The 21,937-nt window shown below is 40.3% G+C and overlaps 1 protein-coding gene across 1 annotated transcript in view; it reads left to right on the forward strand.

The window, feature by feature from the left end:
• Window positions 1-21,937, forward strand: part of EPC2 (enhancer of polycomb homolog 2) — an 87,064-nt gene that overhangs the window by 56,232 nt on the left and 8,895 nt on the right. Inside the window, exons 8-11 of the mRNA XM_065413208.1 lie at window positions 459-548; window positions 3,921-4,066; window positions 4,184-4,527; window positions 21,707-21,843. Coding sequence (XP_065269280.1) covers window positions 459-548; window positions 3,921-4,066; window positions 4,184-4,527; window positions 21,707-21,843 — 717 coding nt within the window. The remainder of the gene's footprint in view (window positions 1-458; window positions 549-3,920; window positions 4,067-4,183; window positions 4,528-21,706; window positions 21,844-21,937) is intronic.

Consider the following 21,937-nt stretch of genomic DNA (forward strand, 5'->3'; position numbering starts at 1 on the left):
CATCAGTCCTAGATTTCCCCCCCCCCCCCCCCGATATTTCTGGTATGATTTTCTCAATTTTAAGTGTTAAATAGATAACTTGGGATGGCAGTTTCGACAGCTGTGGTTCAGTGGATTAAGCACAAGACTGGGAGTCAGGAGATCTGGTTTTATTGCTGATTCTCCCACTGATTTATTGTATGACCCTGGGGATGTTACTTTACCTTTCTGTGCTTCATTTCCTCCCCCCCCCCCCCCCCCAAAAAAAGTTACAATTTTTTATCCATCTTTGTAAGCTATTTGAAAATCTCTGAATACAAAGCACTACATAAATGCAGAGTAGCATTACTCAGTATACAGTCAAAAAGAGTTAATTGCTTATGACCTATATTTAATTATTAGTGGCTTTAAAGAGGCCGTGAAGTATCTCTAAATTGTGGATAGTATGATTATTGAGAGTGAATTTGCTTGTGCTTTAGGTACCCTCACCAGTATCGGAACCTGAAGAAGAAAATGATCCCGATGGACCTTGCGCTTTCAGAAGAAGAGCGGGATGCCAGTATTATGCTGTAAGTATTTTTGTTGCTGTTTTTTAATAGCGTACTGGCAGCATGCTAATTTTAAGAGGAGTGAGTGCTTCAAGATAATCTATAGCACTTCCAGCTAGTCAAATCAACCATCACTGCTAGGAAACAGGGAGTACTGCTTTTCTAGTTCTCCCAGCTCCTTTTTCCTCTCAGCCTTCATGTTCTGGCACAAATAACAAGGGTTCTAAGGTGGCACATAAACCTGGATATGTAATATGATGATTTAATTAAGTGCTTGTCTGCACAAACAAGGTGGGATGTGAATCTATCTTGTAGTAGCCTGCTGTGTTCTAACTGTCCATGTGGACCCTGCTGATGTGCACTGATAGTTAATGTGTTTTGGTCTAGACCTGTTTCAAATACCACTTAAATGTTTGTGTAGACAAGCCCCAAGAAACAGTGGGTTAGATCTATTAGTATTTAGGACAACTAAAGAGATTTAAACTGAAACCATGGAGAGTCATCTAAGTGTAAAATGCAGAAGTTACTAAAAAGAATGATATTTGTTGTAACTGCTATATAAATATACTTCTTGAGTCAAAGAACTTAGGGTTAATAGAGATTTATTTTTTTATATCAAGATGCTGCTTAAATAGATTACATTGAGTACTTAAAATAGAGTACTTTGCCTTTATACCAGAGGTCTTTCTTGAATGCTAATATAAAATCTGTATGTGCAGTTTCATCAATTATGCTCTTTTTTTTTTTTTTTTGCTTGAAATAATTTAATTTTAAAATACAGAAGGCAACTAGACTACCTTTGAAAGGTCTTTGATGTACATTCTAAACGGAAATATCAAAAACTTTATGTAAAAGATCTCTTAACTGTTTAGAATAAACAGTGTGAAAATTGGCTCAGTTCAGGCACCAGATAATTTACTTAGAGGAAGATTACTATGCCTCAAATTCTTGATCACCCAGAATGATCCAGTAACTGGGCAAGCTTAAATTACAGTCTTTCTCTCCCCATCCTCGAGGGGCTCACATCAAATGAGCTGTAAGAGGACTATTTAAAAAAATTAAGTGAAATTCATCAGAAAAATTATCATCCCAAGAAAGACACTTATTCATTTTTATATGTTTATAAAAATGCCTTTTGTACATTCTTGTGTTACAGCAAAATGTATTAATACCTAGTGAATATCCTTTGAGATAATCCAGATTCTTAAAGAGTACAAAATTCTTTGAAGGTGTAATATAACCTCGCAGACACAGGTAGTGCTTCAGCCTTCAAACTTGAAGCAGTTTAGCAAAATGTCCAACCATAAGTGTTGCCATACCACCTCAATAGTGTAGGGATGGGAGAAGAAGAAATAAGTGACATAATTAGAATTTAAAATACTCATCAGCACAAACTAAAGAAGCGTCTGCTAAAATATATTTTATTTTTCAGGTCCTGAAATTCTTCTTTGCCTACAGAAATTCACTTGTTTTGTATAGCATATCTTTTATCAAAGCATACTTCTGTGATTTTCTAGATAGTCTGGATTTTAGTAAGGACATTAGTAAGATAATACAATTCTGTTATGCTTTTATTGGCTTGAAATATCAAGAAAAGAAAAACCTGATCCTTAACATATGAAAGCATTTATTTTACATAAGCTCTGTATGCTTTTGTCAATCTTAAGAAGTAAGCTTTACTCTGAAATTTTTTGCACTTTTCTTCCTGCTCTGTGCACAGGCTGCTGCATCACAGAGGGAAAATGTGAGGCCAGTGTGATTTGGAAACTGGCTGACAGTCCTCTGAGCTTGAGACAGATGTCTTGGTTTTGAAACTGTGGCAGTGGGGGAGATCTTTAGTCCTCTCAGTTTACCTGACACTGATAGCTTCATTGGTCATAAGTGTTGATCACCTAAAACTCCTTTTTGAAATCAGTGGTAGCTGTAGATGCTTAACACTCTCAAAATCAGCCATGAATGCATATAGTGGAACTGGATTGAGACTAACCCTGTAGTGCCATATCGTCTTAGATCCAGTGGCATTGAGAACTCACCAAACAGCTGCTCAAACATTGGTGAGGTGTCTACTGCAGAGAACCCCACAGGCAAGCTGTTACCATACATTCAGAGTGATCCATTCTCTTTGCTTGCTGCACTGAGACATAAGAGGCTGGGTAGTGACACACTTTTTGTAAGCTTAATCTTAAAATACAATAAGTATTTAAAAGACGACATATTTAATTAAAAAACATCATTTTTAATCACATTAACTTCCCTGTAATGAACTAGGTTGGTGGGTGGACAAAAGAGGACAAAAAAGTTTTTATACAATACCCAGAATGTAGAATATGTACTCCTTTAAAAGTCTACTGGAGGATCTTAGGTCTCGACTAAGTAGATCAGATGTGCTGTCTTGTCTGCAAGTCTCCCAGCAGTCTCCCAAGTGACTTGGTTCCTTCTTTGGACACTGTGGGTCATGAAGCTTTCTGTATTTGTTCCTCTTTTTCTCCCATAGGTTTTCTTAAGTGCATCTTATGGGTCTGTAGCCTCAGGTGTATCTTAGTGATTTCCAGGTTCCTACGGCTTATCAGATGTTATTACTCTAGTGCTCTTCTACTTTGCAGATACTTACCATTGATCAGGCTGTTGGCTTGTACATTTGCATCCAGCTCCGGTTCCCTAGTTTTTGTTCTTCAGTTTTGCTGAATTTTCTGAGTGCTGGCAGCAAGTGCCATCCCTGGTTGGCCACTAATTTAGTCATTAGATCCACTCAGCCCTAGAGATTTAGCTGCAGCTTCCTCCTCCTCAGCTCTTCCAACAGCAAAATGAATGATTTTTGATGACACTTTTTTTTTCTGGTGCAATCAAGAAAGGGGATATATTGTGGGCACTCCTCCCCCCCCAACAAAATTCCCACCTCCTTGTCACACAGGCATACTTTTTCCCCCCGCAGAAAGAGTTGTCTGACCCCTTAGTTTTGTGATCTGAACTTTTGCTAGTTTGAAAACACAAGAGTTGACAAAGTGGGTCAGACCGTGGTTCATCTTACCCAGTATCCTGTCTCTGACAGTGGCCTGTACTAGAGTGTCAGGGGGGATGTACTGAACAAGGCAATTATGAAATGATCCAGCCCTGTCTTCCATTCCCAGCTTCTGGTAGTAAGGGGTTTACGGTCGCCCCAAGCATGGAGTTGCATCCCTGACCATCTTGGCTAATAGTGATTGATGGACCTATCCTCCATGAACTTACCTAGTTCTTTTTTGAACCCAGTTATACTGAGAGCATTCCTCCCTGTGTCAGTCATAGGTAATGTTGTAAGATACTTTTAAGAAATGGTATTATACATTCATAGTTTTCTTGACCCAAACATATGCCATAAATTTGTACAAAATTGAATTTTCTTCTCCTCCGCAGCCTCGTTTGGACCAAACTAATTATTCATGTGAGAATTCGGAACTGGCAGAATTGGACAAGCTGAGGTACAGGCATTGCCTCACAACCCTTACGGTCCCAAGAAGATGCATAGGATTTGCAAGAAGGCGAATTGGCAGGGGAGGAAGGTAGAGTGGCATTGCGTTGATTCTTTTGGCCCTTTTAACCTTCCCATCCTTTAAAAAGAGATCACATAACTAATGTCTATTAAATTGTTTTTTGTTTTTTTTTTCTTTTTAAATCAGGGTTATAATGGACCGAATATCTACAGAACACGATCCTGTCCTGAAACAGATAGACCCTGAAATGCTAAATAGTTTTACAAGCTCTTCCCAAACTGTAGACTTTTCTTCTAATTTCTCACGGACCAATGCTTCCAATAAACATTGTGAAAACAGACTGTCCCTTTCTGAAATACTAAGCAATATCAGATCATGTCGACTGCAGTGTTTCCAGCCAAGGCTACTAAATTTACAGGACAGTGATAGTGAAGAATGTACCTCAAGGAAACCAGGGCAGACTGTGAATAATAAAAGAGTTTCTGCAGCATCTGTAGCTTTATTGAACACCAGCAAGAATGGCATATCAGGTAGGCAAGGATTTGAATTGTTGTGGAACTTGACATTTACATCTCCTATGTTATCCCTGGGATTGGGCTGACAACGTCATCAGTGGGGATATGTGACCAAACAAGTACAGGTAAAAACTAGTCATTTTGAAGGTTTGAGATGCACAAAATCTTCACAAAAACCAACTTCAAGTTTCTGTAAAAAAAAAAAAAAAAAAAAAAATTTGGGTAGATAAAGGCCAGATAATGTGTTAGATAATGCAGATTTGGGTATTCATGGATCAAAAAGTCAGGAATTACCTGTGTTTCAGTGCTGCTGTGCTACGCTTCCAGTTGCTGAGATTGAGAGTTTTGAACGTATCTTGTTAGCTGAACCACTGTGTAAGGAAGGAAAAATACTCCTTGTAAGTGCAAAACAGCATTTATTTTAAAGGGCTTATTCATTTGGCTTTCATATCCTGCTGAAGGAGAGAGAAAGCAGCAAAAATATGTTGATATAAAGCACTGGCAGTGCAATAACTATTTTTATGTGTGTGTATTGACTCCATTAATGTATATGTGTAGTGGGAAGTTTGTTTGAGGGAATACCAGTTCTTGAAGTATAATATATCTACATGTACCAGAGTGTGACTGTCACTCACTAGCTACAGGAGAAGAGTTGTCAGTGGTATCTTGATGATAGTCATGAGTAACAGATGCATTATTTTCCTCCCATGAAGCGACAGTTTGTTTATGGCTTTTTTGGAAGGTCATCATTTTGTATAACTAACTTTGGTGAAGTAGTCTTTGATGGGACATTCTGTGTGCAATTATTGACTATTTAGGAATTCTTTCTTCTGTTTTAAATCCCCCCCTACCTCCCCCCCCCCCAAAAAAAACTTTAACATGTATAAATGGCATCCAGTACCTAGATGTAACTTTTAGTTTTTTGAGTTGTCATCCAGATCCTTCTGTGTAGGTGCCAGTGCACCTCAAGCACAAGTCATTTGAATAACAGAGTCTGTCAGAGCTGCGCAAGTGTCCTGTGCCTCCTTATGCTACCTTACAAGGGCAGCATAAAGGGTGGGGCAACTCTGACCCTCCCTCAGTTCTGTCTTGTTGCCTGTGACAGCAAGACAGAACATGGTGAGCGTCTGACCTACTAGCTTTTAACTTGGGCTAAATTATCTTAAATTCTTCAAAAAATCTTCAGTACTCTTCTGATTCACTTACATATGACCACCATGAATAATACTTACCCATCTGTGCTGACTATTGATGAACGGATTCCCCCCTGCACACACTTTCCTGTATTGGGCTCCTCAACATGGCAGATTTGAAAACTGTGGGCTTCAAGCCCTGCCTGTCTTATGATGGACTGATTTCCATTGAAAGATAGACACCCATAGGTACGTCTTCTGTTAAGGAGAATCCCATATGTTGGTGTGCCTACCATTTTCTGCAAGAATATGTAAGTTATGAGACGCCCGATTGAAACTTCATCTTCTGGAGCAACATATAGGGGTCTCTTCAAACCCAGAGGAGATTAAAAGCTAGCTTCATCTGACACACTGTCTAGCAGATAGGTGACATCAAAGACAAGAGTGGAGAAGACAAAGCCAAGTAAGGACATGGCATCATGGAGAAGAATCTGCCTCATTACAACTGTGAGTGGCAAATTGCCAGTCCCTACTGTCCAGATATGACTTTTTGACCAGGGGTAGAGCGACACCCTTTCTCTCAAAACTCCCACATGACAACTGGGAGAGGCTCAGAAATAATCAGGGAAGGCCAGTTGCTGACCAAGATGGCCATACAGGCTCCTGTGGATGTTGTCAACACCACAGGCAGATCTATGGTCACAGCAGTGACGATGAGCAGAGAATCCTGGCTCAAAGCATTGGGCATCCCTAGGGAGATTCAGGTCACAATCCAGGACTTACCTTTTGAGGGCATGGAACTTCTTAGTGAGTGAATGGACAGTGCTTTGCACTCTTTCAGAGACTCAAAGGCCATCCTGCACTCCCTGGGTTTTACATCCCAACCCTGTACAATAAGCTGTATCACCCTCAACCCCCATCAAGACAACATGTGCCAGCCTGTCATTCCTAGCAACTTGAGTACCATGCCTGGCAATGCATCGTGCTTCTACAGCATTTCAGCAAATTTGACAGGATGTTTGGGAGCCACATCACATCTAGTCCAGAGAGCATGAACTTCAGCAGCCACCTCACCCCATGGGTGTGGCCTGCCATAATGTTGGACAGATGGATGTTGGAGATCATTGCCCATGGCTACCCAGCCAATTCTACTTTTTACCTGTATCCACCCTCCTTTCCCTATCAGGGACCCTTTGCACAAGAGCCTGTAAAAAGCAGAGGTGGCCTTGTTGCTTTGCCTAGGAGCCATAGAGAAGGTGCCACCAGAATTCAGGGGAAGAGGCCTGTATTCCTGGAGTTTCTTAATCCTGAAGAAGAAAAGGGCGGTCTTTGTCCTATCCTAGACCTGAGAAGACTCAGCAAGTACTTACGCCATCTTAGGTTGAAGGTGGTAATGCTTGCCTCCCATCTTTCCATGTCTTCGAGATCAAGATTTGGTTTGTCTCAACTTGCATAGCACAGATTTCGACAGACAATGCATCAACAGTGCATTATATAAACAAGATAGGAGTGCTCGGTCATAACCCCTCTACCAGGAGGTCATCAGGCTGTGGACCTTGTGTCACTGGATAACCCCTCTGGATTTACACTTTCCTGGAACCAGTTACAATCTGGTGGATTTCTTAAGCAGGCATACAGTAACCAACCGTGAATGGTCAATGCAGACGTCTATCGTATTGCACCAGTGGGGAACTCCCACAATAGATCTGTTCATCGCAGAGGGCAACAGCAAGTGCCCAGACTTCCGCTCCAGGGAAGGTATTAGCTCAGACTCCTTTCCGGACATCTTCCTGCTACAGTGGTCTGCAGATCTTCCCTCCCCTCCACCCCAGTGTTCCTGATCCTGAAGGTGATCTCAGAAATCAGCCTGGACAAAGCCATCTTGATCCTAATAGCTCCCTACTGGCAGAGGAAATTTTTGGTGTCAGACTTCCTGTATGTATTTATTCCATCTCCTGTCTTTTTCCCCCATCTTCTCGGACATGATACAGAGTCAGTTTAAAGCCAGAAGGGACCATCAAATCATCTAGTCTGACCCCCAACACCACCCAGCACATGCACACTAAACCCAGCAACCACAATTAGACCAAAGTATTTCCACCCACAGGAGACTAGACTAGACTAATAATCTGCCACAAGCTGAGGATAGAAAGGACAGAGGTATATTCGTGCCCAAGCCCCGTGCAGTGGCAGGGAGATGATTAAATGAGATATATACACACACATAATCCTGGCAAGTGACCTGCATCCATATGGTGCTGAGGAAGGTGAAAGCCCCCCAGTGAAGTCACTGCCAGTCTGGTATGAGGGAAAATTCCGTCCGTCTCCACATATGGTGATCAGTTAGACCCCTGAGCAAGAAACAGCCACCTGAGAGAGAGAGAGAGAGAGAGAGAGAGAATTCTAGCTGCCACCTCAGAGCCCTGGTCCTTCCTGTCCAATCTCCCATTTCCATAACATGCTTCAGAGGAAGGAGATTTTAAAATAAAAGCAAAAAACAGAATATATTGTGGAGAGGAGTCTCTTTCTGACCCCTGCAGGTGGCCAGCTAAAACCATGAAGCATGAGCTTTTATTACGAAAAGATGTAAACTGGAAGTGAGCCCCAGGGCAGCTGAGTCCACCCTCTACCACCACAAGGTACCCAGTCATATAGACACACTCATATGTTTGTCTAGCTCGCTCTTAGTAAGTTTTAAGTTTGTTTGCCCTCACAACTCCTACTGGGAGGCTGTTCCAGAACCTCACCCCACTGATGGTTAGAAACCACCTTCTAGTTTCCAGTCTGAATATGTTCATGGCCAGTTTATATCCATTTGTTGTTGTACCAACATTGTCCTTTTGCTTCAATCGCTCTTCACTATCCCTGGTATTACCCCCTTAATGTATTTTATAGAGAGGAGTCCTATCCCCTCTCTTCTTTTTGCTAGACTAAACAAGCCAAGCTTCTCCAGTGTCTTCCATCCCTTAATCATCCTAGTAGCTGTTCTCTGCATTGGTTCCAGGCTGAATTAATCTTTCTTGAACCTGGGGAACCAGAATTGTACACAGTATTCCAAATGAGGTTTTATCAGTGCCTTGTCGAATGGCATTAACACTTCTCTGTCTCCACTAGAATTGCCGGACCTGATGCATTCTAACATCACATTTGCCTTTTTCACAGCTGCATCACACGGATGGCTCAGAATCATCCTGTGATTGACCCACATACCCAAGTCTCTCTCCTCCTCCGTTGTGTCTTACTTATGACCCTGCAGCTTCTAGCAAAAATTCTTATTAGACCCTGAGTGCATGACCTTGCACTTTGTACTATTGAATTTCATCCCATTTCTGTCATTCCAGCCTTCAGGGTAAACTAGATCTTGTATAATGTTCCAATCCTCCTCTGTATTGATGCTGCCTCCCAGGTTTGTATCAGTAAACTTCATTAGCATGCTCCTACTTTCTGTGCCAAGGTCATTAATAAAAATATTAAATACGATTGGTCCCAAGAGCAACTCCACTAGTAACCTCCTTCCAGTCTGATAGATCACCTTTCATCACATCTCATTGCCTTCTCCCCTTTATCCAGTTCCTTATCCACCTTATAATTCTTGTACCGATCCTCCTCCCCTCCTCCCCCCCCTCCCCTTCAACTAATAATTTCCCATAAACTACCAGGTCAAATGCTTTACTGAAGTCCAAGTATATTAGCACTACTACACTTCCCTTACCTAGAAAAAGTTATTTTCTTAAAGAATGATCTATCTTTGGTAAATCCATGTTGCATTACATCATCTTTTCTATTTACTTCCATGAATTTAATTATTCTTTCTATCACAATTTGTTTTAAGTTTGTGTATACTACTGAGATCAGATTAACCAATCTGTAATTGCCTGGATCTCTTTTTTCCCTTTCTTAAGTATAGGTATGACGTTAGCTATCCTTCAGGCACATGGTGCTACCATCAAGTAGATAGAGGTATTAAAAATCCTCGCTGCTGGACTAGCAATCTCATGTGCCAGATATCTCAGAACCACTATCAAATATTGCACCCATCCCTATAGTTGTTGCATGTGGCAGCTTGGGTGTAGGCTGGTTGAGCTCTATTGACAGAGACTGTTTTTGACAGGTTCAAGAAAACCCCATACAAAGCCGGAAATCGTCTACCAGAAAATCTACCCCTCCAAATGGAAATGGTTCTCCTATGGGGAATCCAGCATAAATTAATTCCAGTTAATACCAGAAATCGTTGACTACATGCCACACTTGAAACAGGCTGGATTGACTCTTAGTTCTCGCAAAGTCCACCTTGCAGCAATATCAACATGTCACACTCTGATGCAGTCTTACTTGGTCTTCAGTCATCCAACAGTATCCAGATTTTTCAAGGACCTCCTGCATGCATACATACACACGTATTAGAGACCTGACTCCTGCATGGGATCTTAACACCATCCTCCTGAAACCTCCATTCAAGCTGTTATCAGATAGCTGCATCATCACCTTGCCCTTAAGATGTGCTTTCTGGGAGCTATTACCTCAGCGTGGAGGGTCAGCAAGCTCTAAACTCTTATGTCTGGATCTCCTTGTATCTCATTTCATAGGGACAGAGTGATTCTCAGACTGCACCCTAAACTCATCCCTAAGATAATCTTGGAGTTTCACTTCAATCAACCTGCCAGTCTTCTTCCTGATACTACCCTCGATGGGAGGGAAGAAGCTACTTACTTTGGATGTTTCCAGAGCCTGGCTTTATTACCTTTCAGACAGTCTCCCTGCCTCTTTGTGGCTGTATCAGGCTTGTTGAAAAGCCAAGCCATCTCGTCTAATTGAATCATACATTGTATCTCCACCTGCTATCAGTTAGCTGGTGAACTTCTATCTCCAAACATTAAGGCATACTCCACCAAGATACTGGCAGCATCTTCTGTCTTTTTCAGAAATGTATCAATAGCTGAGATCTGTAAAGTAACAACATAGAGCAACCTGCTGATGGTAATTAAACAGCCTAGAGTGGCCCCTCACCATCAACTGCGACTCTGCATTGGGAAGCTTTGCACAAAGCAGGGGACCCTTCCCAGATGGCAAGGACTTGGCCCCAGGGCCAGGAGAAAACCTTTGTAATCTTGTCCATCTGCCACTCATCTCTAATTCAACTAGCTCTCTATTTCAACTAGCTCTGCCTGCTACTTTTTCTTCCTCTCTCCATCCCACTCTCCCCCCACTTCCCACCAGCTCAAATCCAGGTCGCACATCCTCCTCACCTCTGGTGACATTTACCCTAATTTTGGTCCTCCCTCCATGCCCACACTCTCCTCATCCTACCCACATTGCTGTCATCATCTCTGCCCCTTTTATGTCACCATTCCTAACTTCACACCCATCCCTTTTTTCCTCCTATCCCTTCTCCCTTTTTCTTTCTGTCTTTGGAACAACCACTTCATCTTTATTAAGATCACAATCTAGACACATCTCACTCCTTCCAGCTCATGGCTCTTCCAGAGATCTGGATTCCTTTGGCTGAAGCTGCCTCTGCAGCTGCCCTTTCTTACGGAGGCCTCTCGTCTCATGCTCTCCACATTGGATCAGACTGGGGTGAGGGTGTTGGGCTGCTTCCAACATTCCCCTCTTCCCATTCTATCTCCTTGTTTGAATAGCTCTGCATCTGACTGTCCTCTCTCTGCCCCTTCCAAGTTGCTGACAACTACCATTCACCTAACTCTTCCCCATCCGTCTTTCCCTCTCATTTTGACTTTTGGCTCTCTCTCTTACTCTCTTCACAATCTCCCACATATCTCCTCATATTCAGCTTCCACATTCATGACCCATCTGACACCTTAGCTGCATATTTCCTTGGCCTCAACTCTTCATTTGACCTGCACCTCTTGCCAGTTGTCCCACTCATTAAAGGGCCATTGACTACGCTGCTCTCCTTGCATCACTGTCCTCCACTTTTAACTCTCATTACAAGATCAGCCCTGACTCATCCCCATCATTCACTTCGCCAATTTCTTCCAAGAGAAGATTGACCAAATGGCCTTCCCTTCCCCCCTACAACTCTTCTCCTTCTCCACTGTCACAGATGCAGAAGTTTCTCATCTGCTGTTCTCCTCTAACCCCTCCACTTGCCCCAGTGACTGCATGCCACCTCCTGATCTCCCTTGCACCCATTCTCATCCTCTCACTTACTATTCTTCACTCTCGTCTGGCCCTTTTCCCCTCTCAATCCACGTATGCTTTAGTCTGTTCCATCTTTAAAAAAAACAAGCAAAACAAAAAATCCCACGTGTGACCTTACTTGCTTCTCCAGCGAATGTTCCATCTGTGAGCTCATTGAATGCACTGTCTGTAATTGCTTTCTGGAGTTCCTCTCCTCCAAGTCCATCCTAGACCCTTTCCAGTCTGGCTTCTATCCCTTGCACTCCACTGAAACCGCTCTTGCCAAAGTCTTCCTAGCCAACCTTAGAAACAGTACTCCATCTGCATTCTCCTTGACGTGTCAACAGCCTTCGACACCAACAATACTCAATCTTGTCCAACCTTATCCATGACTGTCCTTTCCTAGTTCTGCTCCTTCCTTTGTAATCACTTCTTCAGCATGCCCCCTTTCAACTTTCTGAGGGGGTTCCAAAGGGCTTAGTCCTTGGTCCCCTTCTCTTCTGTATCTCTGAGTAATCTCATCCACAAGCATAAATTCAACAACTATTTCTACACTGATGATTCATCGATCTACCTCTTTTCTCTAAATCAGTTTCCTTCTATCTAAACTAAAATCTTAGCCCCACTCTGACATTTTTTCCTGGGTGTCTAGTCGTCAGCTCGTGTTCAGTGTGTCTAAAACACAGCACTTGACCTTTCCCCCTCTTCCTCTTTTGATCATTCTGGGCAACACACCACCATTGGGCCTGAATGTCGTCTTCAGCTCTGACTACTCTCTAGGTCATCAAATCCAGACTAAGGCCATGTCTATATTAGTGATCTTACTGGGGCACAGCTCGTATAGCCTCTCTATGCTGACTGGAGAGAGTTCTCCCATCAACATAATATAACCACCTCAAGGAGCAGTGATAGCTATGTCCTCAGGAGAAGCTCTCCAGCCAACACAGTGCTGTGCACACTACTACTTATGTCGGCGAAACTGATATCCTCGGGGGGGGGGGGGGTCACACCCCTGAATGACATAAGTTTTGCCGACATAAGTGGTCCTGTAGACATAGTCTAAGTCTTGCAGATTCTTTCTGCATAACATCTCTAAGATATGACCATTCCTATCCATCCACACAGTCAGAATTCCTGTTCAGGCTCTCATCTCAATTACTGCAACATCCTTTTCTCTGACCTTGACAAATGCAATCTTGCTTGCTCATGTCCATTCAAAATGCTGCTGCAAAGATTGTTCTCTGAGCCCATTGCTTTAACCATGTCACCTATTTTAAATTCCTCAACTACCCCACCTCTCTTTTATTTGCTCAAAGAAAAGCTGCTGGTCTTCTTTCACAGCTCTTGACAGCCAAACCCCACCCTACCTCCCATTCAGTATCAAAATGTTGACTCTGTCGCCTCCAGTCTGCCAATTACGTCAGTCTCCATTTGTTAAATTTTCAAACAAGCACTTTCATGCTTTCTCCCATGTTGCCCCTCATGCTTGGGAGGAGTTCTCCATCTATAGGCATAGCCCAATAAAGTATATGCCTATAGATAAACATTTGCAAAGCTATTTCATTATCCTCCTTCAAATCCCTACTTAAAACTTCCTTTGCCGTGATGTTTACACAGATCTTGATGTAGGGCTGCTGGTGTTCTGGAACCACTGCCTGTCATGCTGAACAGCATTGGCTCATTGTTTCCTTGTACTCCCCTAGTATCTGTCTGTTGTCTTATATGTAAATTTATAGCAACTTCAAAATTCAGGACTTAATCTCCAGTTTGTGCATATAATAACTACAACTGAAGGATTTCTTTATTTTAAGACCGTTTACTATTTGCCAAATACTTATGAAACAAATTATTTTCTCTAAAGATGAAAGTGATGAGGATTCTTATGTACTTGCAATTTTAAGATTTATTGTTAATATATTTATTAAATGTTCTAAATTTCATATTTAATGTTTTATAGTTGTAATACAAGATTGTATACACAGCATTACCTGTGACAGTGTTTTTAGATCTAAATTCCATTTTATTTATCACTTAAAGTGTACAAAGATTGGTTATATTTTTGTAAAATGTTCTTTTCCTTATGCAGATATGAAATAACCTTTAATAATGGAAGCTTAGGATAAATCACAAAGCTTTTTGCTTTCTCTCTGAAAAGACCATACATATGTACAATGCAACCCAGTTAAAGTTGCTGTAGGAACCTTAACTTTTACATTTTCTGACTTCATAAATTTAACATTGCAACTTTAACATTGTACTAATACAACTTTTTGTATGTATTGATAGTGTCACAGGCTTTCCTGGCACGTGAGACTTTTTAAACCAGATAGTCCTGGTCTGAATAATTTTTAAAATGTAAGATCCCAGTTCTGCAATCCCTTACTACTAAGTGTAGTACACAGTGCCCATGGGACAACTCAAGGTATTACGTGCTTCCTCACTAGCAAGGATGTGTAGGATTGGACCCTAAATTTGATAGATAACAGAAGAATGATTGACTGCTAATGAGGAGGAGACAACACAGTGTAAAAGAAAAAGAAACCGCTATTGCAAGTTACTTGTTACACCAGAGCATTGTGTCTACTCAAGGGGTTTGCACCCGTACATTTATGCTGGTGTGAAAAACCCAAGTGTAGACAAGGACGAAGACTACTTGCGCTTGTTGTTAAAAATGAAACATCAGCTTGTGATATGTAGAAATTTTTTTTAACCTCTCAGTTGTGTCACTTGCCAAATAACATTTGCTGAATTTGCAATGTAGCAAATCTGGAGTCTAATTTTTTAAAAAACATTTGACCTAATATGTTTCTGATGGTATTTTTAATTTTGCAATGTATAGAGCACAGAAGTAGGCACTTGATTTATTTATTGTAGATCTATAAAATGACAAGAATTACTAATATATGAATTTGAAAAATAAAACCACATATTTACGATCAGTATTGTGTACAGGGACCACATGGTTCGTGGTTCCATTCAGGAGATAATTGTCAGCCAAGTTGGTGTGACAGCATGAGTTTAACTTGCACCACAAATCTACCATTAAAGAGCTGACAATGAAGTACCTGTAAAGATCCATTTTTGGAAAGGTTATTGTCTTAACTGAAAATAAGTCTTAAGGTTACCTGCTGTGATCTTCAGTGCATAAGAAATCTGTAAAAAAAAAAAAAAAAAAAAAAAAAAAAAAACCCTCCTGCCTTGTACTCACAATTTTATTTATTAATATTACTGCTTTATTAATAACATTGCTTTATTTGTATTACAATGGTGCCCAAAATGTTCTAGCTACTTTACAAATATGTGAAGAGGGGTGTCTGTTCCTAAGCACTTGATTTTAAGAGAATAAATATGTGAATCTAGTGCTCGTAAAAGGTGCCAGATCAGCATATGAATAAAGAACAGTTGGTTCAAACTAATTTTTTCTTTCTTTTTCGTGTTATGTCAGTTGGAAAGGGGGAAGTGGTTTGAAGAATTAGCATAGACGTTTTCCACTGAAGCAATCTGCCCCTTCAGATCAAAGTGGTGCAAACTTTCATTGCCCTTCTGGACCCATTGCTAAGCCTAGACAATTAGGTTACATTGCTGGTGACAAATATCTTCTACCTCAAGTTTGCTAGGAAATGTGACCACTTCCTGCAGTTTCCATTGTCATTTATGATCACTGTAGCATCCAGAGGTCTGGTTGTGGTCAGTGCTGTGCAGACCTATGTTGAAAGACAACCTTTGCCCTGAAGAACTTAGTCTACTTTCAGGCAAGATACAACAGTGTTGGTATAACAGACAATTGGAAGAAATGTTTGAATGAGGGTAACAGAAATAGGTATGTGTAGCTAGATACTATGAGGCAACTTATCCAGTCTAGGGATGATAAATGTATGGTGAACTGCAAGTTCTTATTTGTGGGGCTGAAGGTGGAAGCCATGCAAAGGCTTTAGTTTATGCATAGTATAGCAGTCCACCTCTTGAGCAGGACAGGGTAGGTTGCTCTTGGCTCCCAGTCCACTTTCATTGCTAGTTCAAGTTCCTTGGGCCTGATCTTTAAAATTACGAGTGAGTCAGGACTCAGTGAACATCAGTAACTGCACTGCAATCCATCTCCTCTCCTCCCCCGCCCCACTAGTTGTGTTTCTCTGGGACAATGATTCTAATGAAAGATGTAAGAGTCATAGATAAGCACACTCATATGAGTGATTTGGCTGTGGAATGAAGCAGTTAGACTAATGAAAAGTTTACCCATCTTTAGGGCAATCTGAAAAATCCTCTTATTAGATAATGATAAGCTTTCTCACCATAGCAGGAATGATATATAACATTCTCTAATGCAGAGATTATTATTACTGAGGAAGGGAGAAAAGCAGAAGATACCATTAATTTCACTGTGGACCTTTCTCTGCACATTTAATTTATATGTGCACTCAAATGCTACCGTGATGGCAGCCCTAGAAAATCCTAAAATAGATAGCAACACTACAGGTTAAAATCCTCAAACAATGGAATCGTTAAAACTTTGCAAACTTCCACATTTCCCCTTAATTTGCTTTAACCACGATGCGGAGAGTGACAATGCAACATCATTCAGTTCTTGGGCTCTAAGACTGACAAGGATACTAAAGATGATGGTGACTTTTGATGTGACCATCAGATTAAGACCACCAGCTAATTTCAGATTGACCACTAAAAAGTCATTAGGTGATAGCTACGGATGTTGCTAGGATTCATACCAGTGACATAGTTAAGAATGTTTGTTGTTACTAAAATCCTAGGTTCTGTAGTCTCCTACATACCTTGAAATATTTCATATTTGTAACAATGTGTCAAACGTAATTAAAAAAATCTGTCTGGAAATATTTGTGCAACTGATATATGGGTCAACACTTAACTAATTTGTGAGCTCTCTGGGGCAGGGACTGTCTTTTACAACATGTATGTACAGTGTCTAGCGAGATGCAGCTCTGTTTCTTGATTGGAGCCTGAGTTACTGCAATACATATAATAAAAATAAATTATAATTAAGTAGGTATTATGCATCATTTAGGTTTATTTTAAAAAAAAAATCAGGCAATAACAATCATACTCTGCCAAATTTTAAGAACAAAACAATAGGTTTATCTTCCCAGTTCCTTACTGGGCCTTACTGTCCTCATTTATGCTAATTTTAGAAGACTGTTGTGAGGTGATTGATTCTCACCCAAAGTTTTGTTCACTGACTGAACCTGTTGTGCATACCTTTTCAACAGTAATTCAGTCAAGGTATGGAATTTAGGAAATCAAAGAGAAAAGAAACCATGCAGAAATAAAAACATAAACTACCACTGTAGAGTTTTTTTTAAAACCATGTTGGAAAGGTTGGTAAAGCACCAAAAAGCTAACTGCAATGTCTATGGATGTATAACTGAATTAATTTGCTTTATTACTGTGTTTTAAGAGTGTACGTGTGGATGTAAACTAATAGGGACACTTTTACAAATAAAAAAATAAACATAAGAAAGTGGTATACTGGAATACCTGAGTCAGATTTAGCAATCTTTATAGAAGGTGGCATAGCTCAATAAAGTGTATGCCTATAGATTAATAAGGAGCTTTTTTTTTTAAACCACAGACACACACACACACAACACGTAGTTTGAAAAGGATTTTGCTGTGAAATGGGTAATATTTTGTGTAGCAAATTTAACAAGATTTAATTGTGAACATCGGTACTCATTATATTTTAACTACGGGTGTTTTATTTCATTCCAGGGAAAAATAAATAAACTGGCTAAAGATTTATTTTGCTTGCTTACTCAGATTAGCGCCATTAGAAGTAAATGTAAAGAAAATCTTGGTTTAAAAAAAAAACTACTAGTCTGATGATCCAGCATCTGTGTTCTGAGAGTGGGTAGTAAGAAAGACCAGTCAGAATGAACTATTCTACTCTTGTGTATAGTCCTGTTTCAGCTATTTCCTGCAGCATCCCTCTAAACAATACATAAAGAATTACTATTGCACTAGTACCTAACTCGAAAAGTCGGTTTTCCTGGGATGTTGGAAGCCCACTTAATTAGAGAGCGCTATGAGAAAATATTTGCATATTGGTTTCTGAGTATGGTCTGACTTGACTGTAACTAAAGTCCTCCTTCCATTGCTTACTTAAAATGTAAGTAGCAGATGAACTAGAGCCAACACTGAAAGTGTAGAATGGTTAATATTTTAATTGTTAGCGTGGTGTTTTTTCATTCAGCAGATACTATTCATGTAGATTCTAGATATAAGTTGGGGTTGCAATACCATTGAGTATATGTAATTATAGTTGAGAATGAGATGCTGCAAGGTTTAGTGAACAGGAACTTTGGATATCGAATCCGCTCTTTGTCAGCACTTAAAAGAACTTAATTCTATGACTGAATAAAATCCAGGTAGCATTAAGCTGTTAACAGTATTTTAAATTAATTTGGTTGAGGAAATAAGGATTCTGTCTAAATTAGATATGGGAAACAATAGATAAGGGTAACGCAGTTGGTGGCAAAAAGAACTGGAGTACTTGTGGCACCTTAGAGACTAACAAATTTATTTGAGCATAAGCTTTCGTGGGCTACAGGCCACTTCTTCAGATGCATAGAATGGAACATATATTGAGGAGATATATATACACATACAGAGAGCATGAAAAGGTGGGAGTTGTCTTACCAACTCTGAGAGGCCAATTAAGTAAGAGAAGTGATAATCAAGATAGCCCAGTACAGACAGTTTGATAAGAAGTGTGAGAATACTTACATGGGGAGATAGATTCAGTGTTTGTAATGGTGGTTGGTATATTTGTCATAGCTATGAACCAGTAAATGACCAAGAATAAGCATAGTCTTGCATCGTTTTGCTTTGTTATCCTAGGAATAGCTAGTATTCTACATGCACCTCACGCTGTGTTAATTCTGATGTGGTTATTACTGCAATCATAGCTTAGATTCTGGCCTCTGACTTCTTTTGAATGATCTTCAGTTTATATGTGTGTGAGTTGCACGGGAAGGAGAAATAAGGGAGAGTTCATTCTGCCCTGTTTCTCTCCCATTCCCACCCATATCTATAATTCTGTATTGACCTCTCAGTTTTGCTTTAAACACCAATGTTTCCTACATTTTTTTAGCTTTCAGTATGCTCTATGTTTTCCTTCAGAGTGTTGAATTCTGCTTATTATGGTTTGAAGAAAAATATCTTGGCATTGAAACACTATTTCAGATGAAATGCTTAACAAAACTTTCAGTTCAGTGCAGATTTACAATAAAAGCTTTGTTATCCGGCACGTTCGGGGATTAGGGGGTGCTGTTCAATCAAAAATTCCGGTTAACTAAGAGTTATACTTACCAACGGAATACCAATTTTCAAAGAATTAGAATCAATAAAATGAATAAAGTATATAATAGTATACGGGTACTCACAAATCCAATAGTAGTACTGCACTGCAGAGTGGTTGGTTTCTTGAAGCACTTAAGTGTATACAGGTAACGTTTTCTATACAGTAGGTTATCTTATGACACTACATATCACTATGGGCAGCGCATGGTCACTAAATGGTCACCAGATCACTAAAAATACACTTAACACTAAAACTATACTGAACATAAATTAATCTTTGATGATTCAGAAGGCACTTCAGGATTGTGCAGTGCCTCACAGTCATCATTATCAATTATCATTGTAGCTGTAGAAGGTGTAGGAGATTGGGCTGAATCTGTAATGACCCGATGAGACACTCTGGAAGCTGCTTTTTTGAATAAATCCCTGATATCCGCTTGCTTACTTGTCTTCTGCCTCTTTTGCATAAAAGTAGAGTGCAGAATGTGCAATTGCATAACCTCCTGGGCAGTATACTAGTCCCGGTTACTAGATTGAAGATTTGTATTGGGAGATATCAGAAATGCCGGTTAATAGAGCTTTCCAGTTGATAAAGTACCGGATAACACAGCTTTTTACTGTATATGCAGCTGTTTACATGAGTCTTCAGAGAATAAAGTAGACAATAGTTGTTGCCATAGGATCATATACAGTAATTGGATATGGGAGAGAATTAAAGTCCATTCCTTTACAAATGTAAGATGTGTTCCCCCAACAGACTCGTTGGAGGTTTTTTCTCCTTGTGAAAAGCTGATATAATGTAAAAACTTGCTATTCATTATGGTCATTTCAATTCATTTTTTATAACATAGGGCTACTGATATTTTCGTTATGGTAACCTACAAGAAAACTGACAACCTTTCCGAAGCACTAAGATTTTCTAACAATTATGTTGCGTCAGTGGGCATTGTAGTACAGTAGAACCTCTTCAGTCTTGCACTTCACTAAATGTAATCCTGTGCTAAAATTTTACTTTCAGGTTTGGAGTTCATTAAATTGAGAATTAATGACACTTTGTTGTATTGTGCTGAGGCTGGGCCAGTGCAGGTGCTGTCTGTCTTGAGGGACATATCCTTCCCCACCATGGGAACAGCATAAGGAATGTCATCTTTATTTGCTTTTGTGGCTGAATGAGTACACAGGTAGCAGCTGTCATAGCAGCCAGTGGGGAAAGTAAATCAGTGGGGTGGTGATGGCCTTTATAACTGTTTTCTCTCCCTGGATTAAACTGATCACTGGGTTAATTATTATTCCTATGGCTGCATCAAAACCTCAGGAATAATGACGGCCTGCACCCTGCCTTTATTCAACAGCATGTGGGGAGTTTTAGTTATTTTTCTAGCAGTTTTCACCCACTCATCTCAAAGCACATTATAAAAAGAAGATAGCCACCACCATCCTCATTTTGTAGATATGGACATTAGGGCAAACAGCACTTCCCTTCCTAATGCCCTGTGAGAAGGTGATATCCTTCAGGTTTGCCTCAATGTGTTTCTTACTAGTCAGCAAACTCTTTAATCTCACTTGAAATCTCTTTTCCCCCCCCCCCCCCCCATTAATGAGGCCTTGATGTAATACTATCTAGTTGCAGAAAATGCTGCTCAAGTCCTCCTTCAACACTCTTTAAAAAATAACAAGAGGGGATGAAATAACAGGAGCGTTCAAAAATCACAGGATAGAAATTGCTTATTAACCTTAAACACTGACTGTGATCCTTCATGAAATTATTGGAGCTATATGCTAGATTTTAGACCTGGGGAGCCAGTTTTTCTCATCCTACTCCAGTTCCTTGGTCTTCAAGATTTCGGTGCACCTCTAAACCTGCTGCTTAAGTGCACTGAATGGTGCTCCACTCACATTGCCTAATACATATCGGTAGAGTGGAGATCTGATCACATAGCACAAATACTAGGTGGTGCTGGAACTACCAGGGGGCTCTCCTTCTGAACACGTCTCCACATCTCAGAGGGAAGAAAGGTAGAAGGAGGCTACTATAGAGGGTAGTAGCTGAGAGTGGTTATAGTGAAAGAAAAGTGAATTAGCCATTCCCCTGTCCCAGCCATGATATGGGAGACCCTCCTCATTTCCCAGAAGCCAGGAGAAAAAATTCTTTATGATTCCATTGGTTGGGAAATGCTGTAGCTTCATAAAGGATGTCATTTAGTGGGTGTGGCTATGATGTAGTTTCAGTTTAATTTGCCTACCAAAAAGTAGCCTACCTAGTACAATAGCCAGAGCTACTGAGAATAAACACATTGAAGGCACTTTTCAGTGCTAGTAAGAAGCTGTTGTTTCTGAACGATCAGATCCTTATCATAGGTGACTTTATACTCAAAGGGAATTGGCCAGTGGTACGCATTTACACTGGTGGTTTCACCTTTACAGACATAGATATATTGAGGTCTGTGCAAGTGTTCAGTACCCTCCTTTCATGCGTCTTGTTTTCACATTTCATTGTCCCATGTCAGTTTGCTTTGTACTTCACTTTTGTTCTAGAAACATTTGTTTTCTTCAAGTACGTGAAACTCTGGCTTCGTTTTTCTCTTCCACAGTAACAGGGGGTATTACAGAGGAGCAGTTTCAGACACATCAACAGCAATTAGTTCAAATGCAAAGACAGCAACTTGCTCAGCTTCAGCAGAAACAGCAGTCTCAGCATTCCTCACAACAGACGCATCCAAAAGCACAGGTAATACTCCTTTAAAATCTTTTTGATGTGCCAAGATCGTCTTCCACAGTAGGTTCCCCCTCCTACTTGCTCACTTTTTTTAAGTCTTTGTCAC

Source organism: Emys orbicularis, chromosome 11 (genome assembly GCF_028017835.1).
Source record: "Emys orbicularis isolate rEmyOrb1 chromosome 11, rEmyOrb1.hap1, whole genome shotgun sequence".
In the NCBI taxonomy this organism is placed as follows: Eukaryota; Metazoa; Chordata; order Testudines; family Emydidae; genus Emys; species Emys orbicularis.